The sequence below is a fragment of the Panthera pardus genome, unplaced genomic scaffold, assembly GCF_024362965.1.
Source record: "Panthera pardus isolate Hobbes unplaced genomic scaffold, ASM2436296v1 HiC_scaffold_12, whole genome shotgun sequence".
In the NCBI taxonomy this organism is placed as follows: Eukaryota; Metazoa; Chordata; class Mammalia; order Carnivora; family Felidae; genus Panthera; species Panthera pardus.
In genome coordinates, this window is record NW_026526677.1 from 81,297,564 (window position 1) to 81,317,807 (window position 20,244).

The 20,244-nt window shown below is 35.3% G+C and overlaps 1 protein-coding gene across 2 annotated transcripts in view; it reads left to right on the forward strand.

The window, feature by feature from the left end:
• The window catches only part of CNTN5 (contactin 5), a 1,357,742-nt gene that overhangs the window by 821,717 nt on the left and 515,781 nt on the right, over positions 1–20,244 (forward strand). For both annotated transcript variants that reach the window (XM_053900236.1, XM_053900234.1), the window contains one exon: positions 1,042–1,263. In XM_053900236.1, the coding sequence (XP_053756211.1) occupies positions 1,042–1,263 (222 nt within the window). The remainder of the gene's footprint in view (positions 1–1,041; positions 1,264–20,244) is intronic.

Sequence of the window (20,244 nt, forward strand, 5' to 3'; positions counted from 1 at the left end):
CATACAAATTAGAAACGTGCAACCATCATCTTCCACAGTCAAGTTAAAATGGTATAGATTTTTCCTGTTTTCATAGCTAAAACTTCAGATCTTATACCCAACTTACTCACCCTGAATATTTTAGTCATTCTTCCTGAAAGTATCCAGGGCAGCAAATAACCAAAATGCAAACTATTATATAAAGAAAGTGCAAAGTTACACAAGAAAATGTGTAAAGAACACCACCATCCCTCCCCCGATTCAAGGCAAACAATGGCACTTTGCTCTTGCTTAACCTAGATTGTCTTCAAAAACACTATTAAAATGTAACAGTCATAACGATAAAAAAAAAACGACTTTGAATAGATGTCAAAAAAAGCTTGTTAGTGTTTGAAAATAAATGCTTTAAACAAAAGAAAGTGTATTTTATATCAAACAAGTTTGAAGACCCCTGTATTGCAGCATTCTGTAAAATAAACAAGACAAAAAGCTGGTATAGGGTTTATTGACAAAGGCAGAACTTCTTCAGGCAGGTATGTAAGGAGGCAGTGGCTCTTTCTCAGGCATCTTCACTGCCATTTCATAGGTTGGCAAAACATACTGTGGAGGTGCTTCGAAGGCAGGGTACACAGCAATCTCTGGCATGTTCCTGTTGTTGATGTATTTATAGCAGTTCCAAACACAGTTGATTAGATATGCCTTAAAAATGATGAATAAGGCAAAGAACACAAGAACAATGAAGAAGCAGCTGGAGTCCAATGCCAAGAGGTCATCTTTGTAGGGAAAATCAGGTAATTGATCCAGATACTCTTTGATTCTTGGCAAGTAAGTGAGGGAACTGACTTTACTAGCAGAATAACTGTAACTAGAAGAAATTTCCAGAAAATACTTTAAAATATAAAAGTAACATTCTATTTTATTTTATTATCACTCTCTGTAGTTTGCATTTGGTTGCAGCTCCAAAGGAAGTTGTTCACAATGTCTTTAGAAAAAAAAAAAATCACAAGAAAAAAATAAAACTCTCCTCATAATTCACTTTTTACTATTGTTTTTCTTTTACAGAATATTCTGGAGCTCTTCCTAATTTCCCTACTTCATATGCTGCTTTGCTAAGAATTAAAAAGAGTTCATCTTCCTCTCTCTTTGGTTCAAAGACTAGACCACGATATAACAATCCTTCATTAGGAACACTGAGTGTTTCTTCACCAAGCTGGCGAGGGACAGCTCAACATTATTATTCCCCCATCAATCTTTATCATTCCTCAGATGCCTTCAAACAAGATGGTAAGTATCAAAGAAAACTGCACCTTTTGGAGTTAAACATGCAAGGAACACTTTTTTCAAGACTATTGTCATTGGGGTCAAGACTATTATAATAGGGGAGAGAGGTGAAAAGTCAATACTCCTAAAACAGAAAGTGGCAGAGTGTTTAAGATCTGGAAAAGTGGAGGATGTTAATGGAGAGGTTGGCCAATGTGATTAGAAAATGTATGTGTGGAAAAATTTTTCTTTCCTTGTAGAGTCTTTGGCTGGCCTAATAATTAATTTGACATAAAAGATATTAACAGGGAAAAAAACTAATTTCAAAATTAAAAGCAGACAACTATTATACCTTTTAGACAAAGAATCAATAAATTTGTGAAGAATTAGCAGGATAAAGAGGTTTTGACTTGAGGTAATATATTAGTGAACAAGTAACAAAATTTGTTTATATAGTCTTCTTGGCCCTATATTACCTATTTCTGGTGGTAAAGATGCCTTGTACTCTCCTACCATTTTACATGGCAGGTTGGTTTCCTGCCTTCAGGACGATGAAGGAGGGCTGGAGTGTCCTTCTTGCCGCAGCTGTTTCTTAAACTTTAATTCAAAATAATCAATATGCCAAAATGGCATACTTTCAGGTGGCATATTCTGCTCTCCTTTCACCGTGTGAGTTCATTAATTGGTGCTTATTAAAGTGAATCTCTTATCCTTCTCTATCTTGATAATTACATTTCAAAGGAATGGGTGCCAGATCCTGGAGAAAGAGTATATTTAGCATTATTTCTGAGTGGAAAATAAATGATGCAAATTTCCAACATTAATACATCAGTTAAAGTAAGGACTTCTGAGTAGCTATTAACATTATGTTTGAACAACATTTGCTAGATATTCTCTAACTCCATTGTTTTTAAATATATCAACAAAATAATACAAGGAATTAGCAGTCAGAGATAAACACTAAAAACCAAGTATTAGCAGGCTCTGTGCCAGACTGTTTTGTATGGCTTATGTCAATAATCCCCTCAATAAATATTTGAAGTGGATATTATTACTCTTCTATGTAAGTGGAAAATCAGAACAGATAAGTATCTTTGATAAAATCAAATTGCTAATAAGTAGACATTAAAAAAAATGTTTATATTTGAGAGAGAAAGAGTGTTAGCGGGGGAGGAGCAGAAAGAAAGGAAGACACAGAATCCAAAGTAGGATCCAGGCTCTGAGCTATCAGCACAGCCCTGATGCAGGGCTCAAACCCACGAACCGTGAGATCATGACCTGAGCCAAAGTTAGATACTCAACCGACTGAGCCACCAAGGTACCCCATAAATAGGCAATTTTCATTTACATATATCCTGATTTTAAGTCCAATACACTTTGGACTACAGTTCAGTTATGATTGATGAAGGGCTAAACATGCAAAGAAACATTTTGCAAGAACTAAATTATTGGAAATATTCTAGAAATATCATATTAGGTTGTGGTGCCAAGCACAGGAAAACATGTTTATACCAGGAAAACTGGTATAAACACTGTTCATACCAGTTGTTGCCGTGTGAGCATCATCTCATAGAGTTGGCATTAAATTTTATTTAAGTATAATGTTAGCTCCTTGATCATGTTTTATTTTTCAAATTACTTATTTCTGGTATAATTTTAAAATTCCCATAATATGCTCTGTGAATGACAGTATCAAAAGAATTAGAAGAGAAGCCACAGACTGGGGGAAAATATTTGCAAAAGACATATTTGAAAAATGACTGTTAACAAAAATATACAAAGAACCCTTAAAACTCAACATAAGACAACAAACAACCTAATTTTTAAAATGGGCCAAAGACCTTAACAGACACTTCACCAAAGAAGATAACACAAATGGCAAATAATCATATGAAAAGATGGACCACATCACTTGTTATCAGGGAAATGAAAATTGAAACAACCAGAAGATACCAGCACATACTTACCTATTAGAATGGCCACAATCCAGAACATTGAAAATGCAAAATGCTCATGATAATGTGGAGGAATAGGAATGTTCATCAATTGCTGGTGGGAATGCAAAATTATACAGCCACTTGGAAGACAGTTTGATGGTTTCTTACAAAACTAAACATATTCTTCCCATAAGATCTAACAATTGCACTTCTTGGTATTTATCTAAAGGAACTGAAAATTTATGTCTACATAAAAACTTGCACATGTATATTTAGAGCAGACTTATTCACAAATGCCAAATCTTGGACACAACCAAAATGTCCTTCAGAAGGCGAAAGGATAAATAAAGTGTGATACATCCAAACAATGGGATATTACTCAGCACTGAAAAGAAATGAGTGATTAAGCCATGAAAAGACATGGATAAACTTTAAATGTGTATTACCAAGTGAAAGAATCCAATCTGAAAAGTCATATATTATATGATTCCAACTATATAACATTCTGAGAAAAAAAAAAAAAGATGGAGTGAGCAAAAAGATTAGTGGTTGCCAGTGATGGTGTTTGGAGAAGAGATGAGTAGGCATAGACAAAGGATTTTTAGGGCCATGAAAATACTCAGACTCTCATAATGATGTATATAAATCATTAAACATTTGTCTAAACCCCCATAATATACAAGAGTGGACCCTAATGTAAATGATAGATTTTGAGTGATCATGATATGTCAATTTATGTTTATCTTTGGTTAAAAAAAAAGAAGTGGTACCATTCTGGCAAGTGATGTCACTAATAGGGGAAGATCTGCATGTTCAGGGGTGAGGTTTTATGGACCTTCCTCTTCATATTTTTGTAAATCTGAAATTGCTTTTAAAAAAATAAGTGTTAAGGTGCCTGGTTGGTTCAGTCAGAAGAACATGTGACTATTGATCTTGGGGTCAAGAGTTTAAGACGCACTTTAGGTGTAGAGATTACTAAGAAAATAATTAAAATAATAAAGTCTTAAAAAACTTCCCACTATATTAATTCCAGTATCACAGTCATTAGGCAGAGATGTTTTGGATTTGTGTTCCTGAGGCATCATTATTTCATGAGACAACAACAAAGTAGAATCTATTCAGTAGTCAGAACTACAGGAGTCTCTTGTTTTTGGTATAATTTGGTACCAACTAGTGTTCTACTCCTTTGTTCTCTTGTTCCAAGAGTAAATTAATATAGCTTACAATGATAAATACAATACAGGTAGTAAATATGGGTTAAAACACATGAAAATGATGAAACAACAAAAATAGGAGCTAAAATAGAGCCAGGCTTGATACTAATTCAAAGTGTCTACTGTAAGCGCCTACATACCTGCTATAGGCTAGTCCCTATTTTGGGTAATTAGCAGTCAAGGAAAAATAAACTCTGGCCAGTTACATATTTTCCAGTGTTCCAAAGAATACAGTGAAATAGTCATTCAGTAGAAGCACCGTTATATCTGACACTAAGACCAGACAAATTTTTTTGGAGGGTCCTCATTAAGAGTTTCTTATTTGATATAGTAGCCAGTGATCTGAACATTATTTTTATTGTGTACATAAGAATCTTTATCAGATTTAATAAAGGTATACTTAGCCCAAAAATCAACCACAAAATGAGAAATAATTATCTAAAATTGTACTTCTTGTCTTTAATATGCATACAAGCACTTGGGAACCTTGTTAAAATAGATACTCTCAGTAGACCAGGAGTAAGGCCAGATAATCTGCATTTATAAAAAGCTCCAATGTGATGTTGATGATGCTACTTGGTAGACCATGTTTTCATTAGCAAGTCTCCAGGCTGTGGACTAGTGCCATATAATTTAAGTCCTTTGGTGCTGTAGTTTAATTCATATTTAGAGAATCAGAAAGAATGGAGAGTCTGAGTGTTTTCCAAGCAATCTTCCATAACTATTGTTTTCTCATCCTAGAATTTGATAGATCTTGGCTAGATGTGACTTTGAGTTTGTTCTCTCTGATAAGACCCTGACATATGGCTTTTGTCAGGTAATTGCCTTTAGCCTTAATAGAGAATAAAGCTGGGGTTGACGTGCTTTTGTGAAAAATGAGAAAACTAATAGAGCCTGAATAGAAAGTCATACCACTCCTGCTCAGAGGTAAGCCCAGAAGTACCCCAAGATAGAGCTAAGATTTTTCTGAAAAATGTAAAAATCTCATTTGCAAAGAAATTTGGGAAAGAAATTCTACTTTTGTATATAAAACCTGGAGAACTCTCTCACACATACACAAAGAAACATAAAAGTATATTCATTGCAGTATATGTTTAATAACAAAACATTGGAGACAACCCATATTCATCAGAAAGGAAATGGATACATAAATTGTAATTTTTCATTTATTGAAAAATGGTTAAGGTGAATAAATATATATAAGTAAATATAGTGTATAAATATATATAAATAAACTATATATATGTATATAATTTGACAAACAAAATGGATATATCTCAAAATACAATGTTTAGTGAAAAGCAAAGTTACAGGGTACTACATATAATATATATATATGTAAGAACTTAAAAATGAAAACAATGGATATCATATATGGGTATATATGCGGTACAATTTTAAAAACATGAACTTGAGGGATCAAGTTGACTATAACACTTACCTCTAAGGATGAAGGGAGAATGAGAGCAGAGAAATGATACCAGAATTGAGAAGGTAGATGACCTCAAGTGTGTGATACTTTATTTCTTAAAATAAAAAAATCTGAAACTAATATAATTAAACATATGGTAGGTAAAATCTAAACTGACTCACAATGATTCCCATCTCCTGATATTTACAGTGTAATTCTTTCTCTTCAGTGGTGGGCCAAAGCTAGTAGCCCGTTACTGCAGAATAGATTGTGGAAAAAGTAATGGAATATGACTTCCAAAATTTAGTTACAAAAGACTCTGGCTTCTATCTAACTTCCATTCTGAAGGAGAATGCATAATCAGGATCTGGATAAACAAAGTTTGATGGGCTATAGGGATTAGCTTGCCTAGAGAAGAATACCAACCTGTTGAGATGATCACAAGATAACACAGAAAATTAAAATGGATGTTAGGAAGACAACCCTAAAATTATGATATTGTAAGAAGAATCCTCTGTAGAAAATGTAGAAGTATGGTGAGGATACTAACAGAATGAACAAAGGTTATTGTTTATTATCTCACAGTTTCTGTGAATCAGGAACTCACTGATGTGGTTCAAATGGATCCTCTGTCTTTCACAAACCGGGACTGCTATTTCATGCCTACACTCAAATGGGTATGGATCCACTTGTAAGCTCACTTATATGTTGTTGGTAGGATTCAGCTCCTGATAACTGTTGGACTGAGGGCTTTAATTATTCATGGACTGTTGGCCAGAAGCCATTCTCAGTGAAACTTTCCACAGGGTAGCTCACAATGTAGTAGTCAACTTCCAGCAGCAGGAGAAAGCCAGTGCAAAAGAAGGAAGACTTCAAGAAGAACAGAATAGTCAGTCACTAAATACTTGATTCAGTCAGGAAGTAGAGAGAGTTAATGAAGAAAAATATTTGAGCTAAAATCATGAAGCAAAAAAGAGAAATGGAGCAGTAGTTTGAAGGGAGAATGTTGCTCACTGGAGTCAAGCAGAGAAGTCCTCAGAAAGTATTTTGCTTTCAATTTGATATTATTATTTTGGGTAATAATTATAACCACTTCAAATTTTATCACTGCAAATGTTCCACCCAAGAAGAGGCATTATCTAGTTTTAAAAGACACGAAGATGTTAATAATTACTCTAAAGTAGTTGTTTGAATGTGAGTGTCACTTAATTGATTTAAAAAGTTGACTAAGTTTTAAATTGGAAATTCTCATGGTAATATAGGTTAATTGAAAGCCCTTATGAGTCAGCACCTCAAACACCTGCAGAATATGCATTAATTTTGGATTTTGTGATGTGGGCAAGGATTGTTAACTACTGCTAACGTTACCTTCTCCGTTTATAAATGAATAGCCAACAAACTGGTCTTCGACCTCATTTCTTTTTGTTGTGGTGGTGGTGTTAGTAGGAGTAAACAAGTGTAGAGAGCATTTCATTCTTTTATTTGTGACAAGATGGTTAGCTTAAAATCGGTGTCAAAAATAAACATTTAAAAATAAATAAATAAATAAATAAATAAATAAATAATAAATATTTTATCTTCCTTGAACAGAGGCAGGTCTGGATTAGGAGTAATGCTGACACGAAAGCTCAGATTTTTACTAGGGAAGTCCATTCCTGAGCTTCAGAGACTACAAGTGCTATATCAGATGGAAAAGTTACAATCAATTGAAGCAGATTATATTTTTACTATGATTAAGCATATAATTATGCATTTTTTACATTTCCTCAATGATAAACACAACTTGTAATTTACATAACACTCTGAGTCTACCCAGCCTTTGGAGTTTCAACCAGTAGCTGCTGACATGTGGAAGATTCCCACACCTTACCAAATTTGTTGCCTCATATCCTCAGTACCTTGGGCTGAATTTCATTGTTGACATGGCTTATTTCCATATTTGATTTGGCACATGTGCAATGGCATCATAACTCAAAGCAATCTCTGTGTTAACAATTTTCTGTTGTTTCTTCAAAACAACCTTTGCTGATAAATTGTTTTGGAGGTTCAAATACAAAATTTAGATGATCTTTTATAAGAATAAGAATTCCCTCTAGGAGGGGAAATGGTATTTCACTTGGGTGATATACTCCTATGTAAAAAATCAGATCACTCCAGTTTCTCTTGCTTTAAAAACAAATATATCCTAATAAACGCCTTACAATTTTATGACCATTCATTGAAACTTTGTGACTTTATTCTTTATTTTATTGTTAATTTTTAGAGTTGCTATTATTGTTTTACATTAGTATACTATTCTCTCCAATTTAACTGTATGTCATTTGTGCAAAAAGCATCTCATATACTATTCTTTATCTGCTTTCGTCACTTGGAGTAGTGCTAGCTTACTAGGAGCTTAACAAATATTGCTGAATAAAGAGGTATCTACTCGAGGAAATTTAAATCTGAATTAAGGGTGAATTTATATACCATGATAGAACATTTGACTGAATATTGTTTACCTAAACTTTGTATTCTGCATTACAATTGAAGAGGCAAAAGCAATGTCCTCCTTCTGTTGACATGGTAGCATAGTAGTTTGGCATCTTCTGAAGGTTGTATGGAGTTGGTACACTTTGAACATTCTCATAAGTGATAGCATCTCTGAATCATCTGACCTTCCTTTTATAGCTACATTAGAAAATGACAAAAAAATCTATTAGACTCTCAATTTATATTATGTGCACAGCATAATGTCACTTACCCATGAAACATTCATCACAATGCTTTTTAATAAATAATGCTCTTCAATTCTTAGGAATCCTTGAAAGTTTTATAAAGACAGTTTACACTTGTTTAACTTTTATAAAGAAACAATTTTAAGTTGAAAAGAAACTTAAAGGAAGTTTTGGATATTTTTTCAAGAATTCATTTTAGAAGCTCACATGGTGTGAAAATTTTTTCTCACATTTGTAATTATGAATGTCATCATAAAGTGTAATTTCTAATAAAACAATTTAAAATTTCTGGGGAATATCATATAAAATATATTATGATATTAAAAGTGCATTTTTTTGTAATTGTGTTTGACATTATAGGCTGATATTTCTTCTAGATGATATTACTGAGATACTTACGTCACATTACATGAATAAACTAGACAAAGCCATAAATTAGAGCTATCAGCAGATAGAAAGTGTTGGGGTCTGACATTGGACCTAATCTTTGAAAAAAAATAGACATAGAACAATTGTTTAAGAGAGGATTACAGTATAAAAAACAAGTTTAAGTGTCTGGTCATGATCCAGGAAACAACTGGAAACAAAATGACCCAACACCAAGAAGCATGGCTTCCCTAGGGAAACTAGCTGTAGCACTTTCAGATGAGGTGACCCTTAAACCATCTTGGCAGGAAAAACGTTAGTATGTGGGTGGCCTATCTATAAGTGACAGAAATTTCACAAGGAGTTAGGATGGGATACCAGCTTGATCCTAGGACAGGGCTCTACAAGGGAAACAATTGTGTCCATAAACAAATAACATGCCAGTGTTTTAAGAAACTCCACTGGGAGGAAGGCAAATGGGTAACAGACTCATCATTTCACGGTAGAGCTTTATCTTCCTACTCAGACATCTGTCATGGAAGATTAAGGCCAATACCATGCTAATTTTAGGCATCCGTGGTTTCATGTTTATTTTCTCCTGTCTAATGATTCTAAGAAGAGGTGACTACTTCCCAGATGTAGGAAGAAGTGGGGTAGTTTGGGTTGTCTCAGTAATTCAATGACACCACTTCAAGTTAGAGAGTGGAGACCAGGAATGTTAAATAACCTATAATTATAATGCACAGGGATCTTAAATGTCCTTCCAGGCATTCACATGAGAAATGATTAAAATTCTCTTTAGAATTTTCTATGACAAGACCCCAGCTTTGTATTATATTACATACAAAATATTTTTGAAATATAATGGGCATGCCAATGCAAAATCATATAAATTACATGAAGATTATATTTAATTTTGTTAAGAGTTTTTCCAGGAGTTGTTGACCATTTCAAAAATCACACCACCTAATGATAATGCCACTCAGAATATTTGAGCCACCAATACCATACTTGGATCAGTTTGTAATTGTGGGGATTTTATGAACAGAAACAAACTTTTGATTAGTTTCTTATATCTTTTATTATAATTGTTCCTGAGAATTTACATATCAAATTAATACTATTCTATGTTAAATTACTTCCCTTTGAGGGGCGCCTGGGTGGCTCAGTCGGTTGAGCGTCCGACTTCAGCTCAGGTCACGATCTCGCGGTCCGTGAGTTCGGGCCCAGCGTGGGGCTCTGGGCTGATGGCTCGGAGCCTGGAGCCTGCTTCCAGTTCTGTGTCTCCCTCTCTCTCTGCCCCTCCCCCGTTCATGCTCTGTCTCTCTCTGTCCCAAAAATAAATAAACGTTAAAAAAAAAAATTAAAAAAAAAATTACTTCCCTTTGATTTGTCCTTTCATTAATCAGAAAGATATATGTACGAAGGTATCTGTTAATTTAAGAATTATAAAGGGTGAATAATAAAATATTTGTTATTAAAATAATTTGAGAGCTACTTGCCTAAACATGGAGATGAAGCACATGTCCGTCAATTCCATATTGTTTTGGGAGCTTGCTGAGACCTGGGTGGGTGGGATTGTCACTAAGGCTTATAGATAACAAAAGGGAAAAGGAGAAAAAGAAATTTTATATTTATATTTATATTTATTTATATGATTTCATGATTTACAAATGTAATTTAAACATCTGTAATTTATGCCATGCTATATGATTGCCTCCAAACCTAGACCTGGCTTATCTCCATGGCTGGGGTCATTGTGACCAAACAACAACATATCTTGTTTTCCTGACATAAAGCTAAGAAAAACCTCTCTCAGGGGAATTCAACAGTGCCTTTCTCACATGTCTACCTTCTATATTTTAGTTAAAGGTTTGGAGACCTATTGCTTCCATGGGTGAAAATCCCTTTGAAGGAATGTTTTCCTTAGAGAAAATTCTGTTCTCTATGCAGATGACTGAGCCCTAACTTGTTATGTGGTTTCCTTGCAGAGAGTAAGATCAATAACTCCACAACCTAAAATTGGTTCAGGTACAGATTGATGATGCTACACATATGCCAGAAGGGCATGAAAAGATTTATTATTCATGTCATGAGGCTTGCTGATAAGAACATAATAGGTTGGTCTGAAAATGGCTTGAGCAAAGGAACAAATGAGTTGCTTTGGGTTTTATTGTGGCTGGGGAGTGGGGACTGGTGAAAATTCCAATGTGGGTCAGGGTTTGTAGACTGTAAATTTCCCCACCTGAGTCAAGGAAGGGATGTTTTTCAGATATTTAGCCTGGCTTATCAGCTTTTCCTGAGATGAAGAAGAAGGGGAAAAGTTACTGATGGGGCTTGAAAGCCTTTAGTGGTCAAAGATAGAAAAATGGAGTCAGACTCTTGGTCATATGACAATATACTGTAAGTCAACCTCGTGTGAAAATACAAAATAAGAAACAGCATCCATTAAGTAAAAATATCTACTACATAATAGCATTAGACTTTCTAGAAGGATTAACAAAATAGGATTTATAAATAAAGACATAGGATGAAAATCTATTTTCAGAACTTGGGTATATGAAAAAGTACCAGACCTGAAGGATTAATTAGAAAGCAGTTATAAAAATTGGAGCACTATAACTGATAAAGTTATATTTAAGGTTGAGTGGTTGAATAGCTCCTGTCTTAAGCCTTAGGTCTGGGATTATACTTAACTAGGTAGTAATCAAGAGGTTTGAACTAGGGAAGAGGAATAGAAGCCAGGCCCTATAATCTAATGATTATATGTATTTCAGTGAACATGGCTTACTAATCAAGCTATATCCTCTTTAAAAGCTTGAAAATTATTTTGATTTAAATATAATATTAATTATGGAGCACCTGGGTGGCTCAGTCGGTTAAGCGTCTGACTTCAGCTCAGGTCATGATCTCACCATTCATGGGTTTGTGCCCCACATAGGGCTCTGCACTGACAGCTTCAGATTCTGTGTCTCCCTCTTTCTCTGTCCCTCCTCTGCTCGTAGTCTCTCTCAAAGATAAATAAATAAACTTAAAAAAATAAATGTAATATTAATCAAGTAAATTCTGAATGTTATAACAACTTCTTAATACATATTTATTTCTCATTCAGATCACATTCGATTTAGTTTTTCAATGAATGCCTTTCCATGTGGAGAGTTTGGGTATCATTAGATTTGTCCCATCTAATACCTTTGATCTCTATTAGGTCCTCACTGGCATCTACTGCTATTTTACCTTCAGCTAGTTGATAAAGAGGGGATGGAGAATTGTGCATGACTTTTTGTGACTAGTACTGGATTTCACATACATCTTTTTGGTCCAGAAGGAAATTACATGGCTCCAATCCAATCATAAGAAAGGCTAAAAAAGTTTCCAGTGTTCCTAGGAAAAGGAAATGTGATTAGTAAGCAATTAAGTGGTCCCTGCCTCATACGAATAAACAAAACCTTATGAAATATAACTTTGTACTAATAATGGCAAAAAGGTTTCATGGAAGCTGATGTATAAAAGGGCTCTTAAAGTATACTTCTTCATTTATTAATCAATTGTGGTTAAAATGGTTCAAAACCAGTTCTTTTGATTATGTAGAAAACAGCTTTGTTTTAATAAATTAAAGTGGAAAATTAAAAAAAAAACATTTTGGTTAAATTAATTTCTTATTATCCATACTATTCTATCAGCAAAACATAAATATCCTTAATGAAACCTTCATATTCTAATCTTATAGGAAATTTCTGTAAACTAAGAAAGGAATTATTAAGGTACTAATCAATTCAATTATAGGAAACCTTGAGTAAACTATATGTATTCTAGAGCAGAGATGAGTAAAAAGCTGTCTTCATCTGGGACACAAATTTCCTTTTTATTTCAATATGAACTTTATTTTAAGATAACTCCAACAATAAAACAGTAATTTGTGAAGACTTTATGTATTACTACAAGTGATCAAGCTAAGACTGGATACATATCCCAGAAATTTTTAGAAAGAATGCTTAAAATGAATGGAGAATTATTCTAATTCTCTAAGTGTATGGCTATAGGACAGCATTCCAATGAAACTTAAATTAAGCATTTTTAAAATATATTTTAGAGAGAGAGAGAGAGAGAACATGAGTAGGGGAGAGGGATAGAGGGAGAGAGAGAGAATTCAAGCAGGCTCCGTGTTGTCAGCGCCCGAAGTGGCGCTCAATCTCATGACCCTAGAATCATGACCTGAGCTAAAATCAGGAGTCAGTTGGGTGTTCAACTGACTGAGCCACCCAGGAAGCCCTAAATTAAGCATTTTTATTTTCACAAGTACCATTATTTGTAAATGACACTTTTATCCTTTATTTTTCCTGGAAAGTTCAAAGTTCTCATTGTTACTATTTTTCTTTAATTCATTTTCTCATAAGTAATAGAGGAAGACAAAAAATAGTTTATTAATTAAGTATTTATATGTAAAATATATCTCAAAACTGAGAAACTTAAAAGACCCTTTCATTTCCTCACAGAAACTGTGGGTCTGGAATCTGGAATTGGCTTAGCTGGATAGTTTTGTTTAAAGGTCCCTCTTGAGATTTTAATCAAGATGTTATTGTAGTTGCATTCTCATTTGAAGGCTTGACTCATGGAATATCTACTTAAAAGTTGACTCATATGGTTGTTAGTAAGCCTCAGTTTCTTGTTCGCAGCTGGCTAAATCCAGATTCCAGTTCATCAAATGTGGGCCCCACCCATAACCTTGAACAAGTATCTTCCCCTAGAGAGAGTGAATGACAATCACAGGGCTGAAAACACTTTAAAGAACAAAAATGTGAAATCAAACTAAATATGATGATATAATACATTAAGAAGTAAGTTTTAGAGCTCAGGAAACAAATGGAAAGCAAAATAAAACCATTACAGAATTGAAAATCTCATTAGTGGTAATATGGAAGCAACTGAAAAGATAGGGATATAGCTATAATATTTCAAAAAGTTAAACAAATGAGAAAAGAATAAGGATATAAAAGTTGTTACACAGATGATAAAAAAGACTTAAAATATATCCCTAATTGGTATGAGGAGAATTGAGCAAATAAAGAAGAAATCTTCCTGAAAAAGAATGTCTTGAACCTACCAGTTATACAAAATGATTAATACCAAGACATATTCCTAAAAATTCTTAAAAAATCAGAATGAGGAAAGAGACCTATGGACATCCAGGTAGAAAATCCAGTCATTTAGGAGTGAGAAAAGTCAGGCTGGACTCTGACTTTACCTTGGTAACGTTAAATGTGGTCAGAACGTGGAAAAATATCTCCAGTCATTAATGAAATTAATAATGAACACATAGGGGTGTCTGGGTGGCTCAGTCGGTTAAGTGGCCGGACTTCAGCTCAGGTCATGATCTCGCGGTGGGTGAGTTCGATCCCCGCGTCTGGCTCTGTGCTGATAGCTCAGAGCCTGGAGCCTGCTTCTGTTCCTGTGTCTCCCTCTCTCTCTGCCTCTCCCCCATTTGCGTTCTGTCTCTGCCTTTCAAAAATGAATAAATGTTAAAAAAATTAAAAAAATAATGAACACATAATTTTTGAGCCAGGTTGTCTTTCAATTGTGAAGACAACAAACAGATATATATATTTTAATGCTTATTTATTATTTATTTTGAGAAAGGATTCTCTGCACTAACAGCACCTGGCTTGATCTCACAAACCCTGAGATCATGACCTGAGCCAAAATCAAGTTAGATGCTTAACCAACTGAGCCACCCACGCATCCCAACAAACAGATATTCTTAACCATAAAGCAAAAAAAAAAAAAAAAAAAAAAAAAAAAAAATTAGGGAGTAAACTAGCAGGAAGTGAAAGAAGGCATGTTAATTTCATCCTTCTTTGTAGCAGAGAATCAACAGATTAGTTTTAAAATGAAACAATTATCTTCTGAGGAAGGACTTTTTGCAGGTATGAAACTGATATTTTATAGAGAATAACCACTAGCAATATAAGTTTATCCAACTATACCTATCTTGTAGTCTGTTCACTAAAAAGTTGATGTTAAGAAAAAAATCCCTCAAAACATTACTCCTATGAGATTTAGATTGTGTGTGATGGCATCTGTCTGTTACACAACTATCTCAAAATTCCTACTTTGTTAAACAAAGATTTTGATGTATAGGTTATCAATAACTTTGTGATGATTGTCATATATGTTTTGAAGTTCACCTCTACAAGTTAAGCTAAAAGCTGCAAAATGTAAAGGCATTGCTTACAGCAATTAATTGTCTCCACCAATAGATGTAGTGTACTACTTCAGGAGAATGAATCAAATAATCTGAGTTTACCTATAATCATACATTCTTGGTATGAAATCTTAAAAATGAATCTCTTTAGAGATAGAATCATCATTGATTACCCTTTGCTGGGGAGTGGGAAGCTCTGCATAGACACATAGACACACATAGAAGTACTACTTCAGGAGAATGAATCAAATAATCTGAGTTTACCTATAATCATACATTCTTGGTATGAAATCTTAAAAATGAATCTCTTTAGAGATAGAATCATCATTGATTACCCTTTCCTGGGGACTGGGAAGCTCTACATAGACACATGTTCTTCAACCCCTTACAATGAACTTTATTTCTAGGAGAAATATAAGAGAGAGAAAGAAAGAAGAGGGCAGCCAATTGCTTGCTAAAATGTTTTTGGAAGTGACAATGAACAACAAAGAGATAGCTGACAGAAGATGAGCAGTCACAACAGAATATATGTTGGTCAGACCAGTCTTTTATTTTTTCAATGTGTAATTTAGCAAATCTTACCCCTCTGCTTTTCCCCAGCCTGACAACCTTTATTTCTCTTGTCCTGTTCTGACAATTTTCAGAATATAAGATTTAGAGCCACAGATCCTTAGTTAAAATCAACTGTTTACTTTGCCACTAATTTTGCAGAAGTTTCCTCTCAGAACTTCAGAGTTTTTATCTTCGAATTCTCTCAGCTCAGATAATTAAATAATATATATTAAAGTGCTTTATAAATGTTATAACAAAATAATAATAGTAAGAGTAAGAGTAGTGGTAATCAGATTCTAGATTCTGGATTTGTATCCCAGGTTTGCCATATATTGACTACATACATTTAGTTCACTAATTTCAGCCCGTTTTGTCATCCATAAAAAGGGAGGATTAATTTTAGTCACATGGTTGTTGTGAGTGTTTCATGATATAATAGATATAAATTCTTCAGTATAATGCCTGGCGTGTAGTAATTATATTAAAAGTAAATGTTAGTTGTTGTTATTATTAATTATAATTTATTGAGTACTTGTGATCCATTAAGTATTTATAAATGCTGATGTCAGTCAATCCTCAGATTATCAGGAGACATTATCATCCACAATAAATAAACGGAGTAACAAGGATAAAAGTAGTTGGTTCAAGGCTAGAAAATGATAGTACTATAATTTGAACCTAAGTATGTCTAACTCAAAAGTTAAAGAGTTTTGAAATATATAAAAGTATAAAATATATTTATTAAATGTTATTTTTTTTTTAATTTTTTTAACGTTTATTTATTTTTGAGACAGAGAGAGACAAAGCATGAACGGGGGAGGGACAGAGAAAGAGGGAGAGAGAGAGAACCTCAAGCAGGCTCCACACTGTCAGTGCAGAGTCCTATGTGGAGCTTGAACTCATGAACTGTGAGATAATGACCTGAGCTGAAATCAAGAGTTGGGAGGCTTAACTGACTGATCCAGAGGTGTCCCTATTAAATGTTAATTTTATGCATCATGATTATTTATAATGTTGACTTAAATGATCATATTTATAATGTGTAAACACTGGAAGGGATTATATTTTCATAACTTCATCATACAGATTAACTGTAACTGAGAGTTTGACAAGGTTTCATGGGCTTTTCCAAATTTTTATAAATATATTATAATGCAACAATAGAATATTTTGACAGTAATTTTTTGTAGTTATTTGTATTAAATTTTTTTGAGTAAAGTTTTAAGTGATAGCAATGTCATTTGGTATAGAGAAACAAATTTCAGTTTTTTTCATGTCATATTTTATTATTTGTAACTTCAAAAAAAGAACCTCAGCTAGGTTATCTAGGACTCAAAGAAAATACTTGTCAGTGCCTGCCCATTGTGAGTGCTCAGTTATTATTGGATGAATGTTTAGAGTGCCATGAACACTTTTGCTTTTCTTTGCCCAAAAAGAATGACTACATGTTTAAAGAAAACAAACAAATTTACTCTAAATATGGAGGTGTATATATTTTTCAGAAATAATTTTTTTAAGCTTGAGTTTCCTGGGACATGATTCTTGTTATTTCTTTCCTGATATTTTCTTGTGGTTTTCCACAAAGAATGTGAACTTCCAAATGCTTAGTACAGACATTAGAAATACATCTTTTCAAAAATCTTCCTTATTCAGTTTTCTTTCTTTTTTAAATTTTTTAATGTTTATTTACTTTTGAGAGAAAGACAGTGTGAGCAGGGGAGGGGCAGAGAGGGAGACACAGATCTGAAGCAGGCTCCAGGCTCCAACACAGCCCTACACAGGGCTGGAACTCAAGAACTGTGAGATCATGACCTGAGTCAATGTTGGAGGCTTAACTGACTGAGCTATCCAGGGACCTCATTCTCTCTTCATTTTTCAAAGGCAGTGGTTTTAAATGAGAACAATTTTGACCCAAGAGGACATTTGACAATATCTGTAGATATTTTTTGATTATTACACATTGTGTAGGGGTGCTGCTAGAATCTAGTGGGTAGGGACCAGCCATGATTATAAGTATTTCACAATACACAGGACATTCTACACAACAAAGAATATCCCAAAATATGTTTGTGCAAAGTTGAGAACCTTGATCTCAGGTCACTATGGAATCAAATTCACAATTAATAAAAATAAAGGACAAAATTTTACTTCTTTTTAATTCATAATTCAAGATGCCAAAGATCCTAACTTTACATATAATTCTGTGAGTTCTTACACTAGTACAAGCTACTAAGACTAATACTACCCCAGCACATTTACTCATCATTTCTCCAGCAGAATTATTCTACATTCTTATCAATAAGGTTGCTTATGTTTGTGAGTAATTGTTTTATATATTTGGGGGCTCCTGTATTCGGCGCATAGACATTTATAATTGTTAGCTTTTCCTGATGGATAGACCCTGTGATTATTATATAATGCCCTTCTTCATCTCTTGTTACAGACTTTAATTTAAAGTCTAGTTTGTCTGATATAAATATGGCTACTCCAGCTTTCTTTTGACTTCCAGTGGCATGATAAATAGTTCTCCATCCCCTCCCTCTCAATCTGAAGGTGTCCTCAGGTCTAAAATGAGTCTCTGGTAGACAGCAAATAGATGGGTCTTGTTTTTTTATCCATTCTGATACCCTATGTCTTTTGGTTGGCGCATTTAGTCCATTTACATTCAGTGTTATTATAGAAACATATGGGTTTAGAGTCATTGTGATGTCCGTAGGTTTCATGCTTGTAGCGATGTCTCTGGTACTTTGTCTCACAGGATTCCCCTTAGGATCTCTTGTAGGGCTGGTTTAGTGGTGACGAATTCCTTCAGTTTTTGTTTGTTTGGGAAGACCTTTGTCTCACCTATTCTAAATGACAGACTTGCTGGATAAAGGATTCTCGGCTGCATATTTTTTCTGTTCATCACATTGAAGATCTCCTGCCATGCCTTTCTGGCCTGCCAAGTTTCAGTAGAGAGATCGGCCACAAGTCTTACAGGGCTTCCTTTATGTTAGAGCACGTTTATCCTTAGCTGCTTTCAGAATTTTCTCTTTATCCTTGTATTTTGCCGGTTTCACTAGATATGTCATGCAGAAGATCCATTCAAGTTACATCTGAAGGGAGTTCTCTGTGCCTCTTGGATTTCAATGCCTTTTTCCTTCCCCAGATCAGGGAAGTTCTCAGCTATGATTTCTTCAAGTACACCTTCAGCACCTTTCCCTCTCTCTTCCTCTTCTGGAATACCAATTATGCGTAGATTATTTCTGTTTAGTGCATCACTTAGTTCTTTAATTTTCCCCTCATACTCTTGGATTTTTTTTATCTCTCTTTTTCTCAGCTTCCTCTTTTTCCATAATTTTATCTTCTAGTGCACCTATTCTCTCCTCTGCCTCTTCAATCTGAGCTGTGGTTGTTTCCATTTCATTTTGCAGCTTGTTTATAGCATTTTTCAGCTCCTCCTGACTGTTCCTTAGTCCCTTGATCTCTGTAGCAATAGATTCTGTGCTGTCCTTTATACTGTTTTCAAGCCTAGCGATTAATTTTATGACTATTATTCTAAATTCACTTTCTGTTATATGTTTTAAATAGTTTTTGATCAGTTCATTAGCTGTCGTTATTTCCTGGACTTTTTTTGAGGGAAATTCTTCTGTTTGGTCATTTTGGATAGTCCCTGGAGTGGTGCGGGACTGCGGGGCACTTCCCCTGTGCTATCTTGAATAACTTGCGTTGGCGGGTGGGGCCGCACTCAGACCTGATGTCTGCCCCAGCCCACCACTGGGGCCACAGTCAGACTGGTGTGTGCCTTCTCTTCCTCTCTCCTAGGGGCGGGATTCACTGTGGGGTGGAGTGGCCCATCTGGGCTACTTACACACTGCCAGGCTTGTGGTGCCGGGGATCTGGCGTATTAGCTGGGGTGGATAGGCAAGGTGCAAGGGGGCGGGAGGGGCAGGCTCAGCTCGCTTTTCCTTCAGAGATCCGCTTCAGGCACCGGGAGGGAGTCAAATCCGCCGGAGGGATGGATTGGCAGAAGCACAGCATTGGGTGTTTGTGCGGTGCAAGCAAGTTCCCTAGCATTATCTGGTTCCCTTTGGGATTTTGGCTGGGGGATGGGCCAGGGAGATGGCTCTGGCGAGCACCTTTGTTACCCGCCAAGCTGAGCTTTGTCATCCCGGGCTCAACAACTCTCCCTCCTGTTGTCCTCCAGTCCTCCTGTTCTCCGAGCAGAGCTGTTAATTTATAACTTTCCAGATGTTAAATACCGCTTGCTGTCAGAACACACTCCGTCTGGCCCCTCCATTTTTGCAAGCCAGACTTGGGGGCTCTGCTTTGCTGGCGGGCTGCCCCTCTGCCCAGGTTCCCTCCCGCCAGTCCGAGTAGCGGGCACTGGCCTCTCCGCCCTTCCTACCCTCTTCCGTGGGCCTCTTGTCTACGCTTGGCTCCGGAGAATCCGTGCTGCTAGTCTTCTGGTGATTTTCTGGGGTTATTTATGCAGGTGTGGGTGGAATCTAACTGATCCGCAGGCTGCGGTGAGCTCAGCATCCTCCTACACTGCCATCTTCCCAGAAGCCCCCAATTTTGATATTTTAATTGTTATTTTACTTTTTTAGGGCATGTCTCATTTATT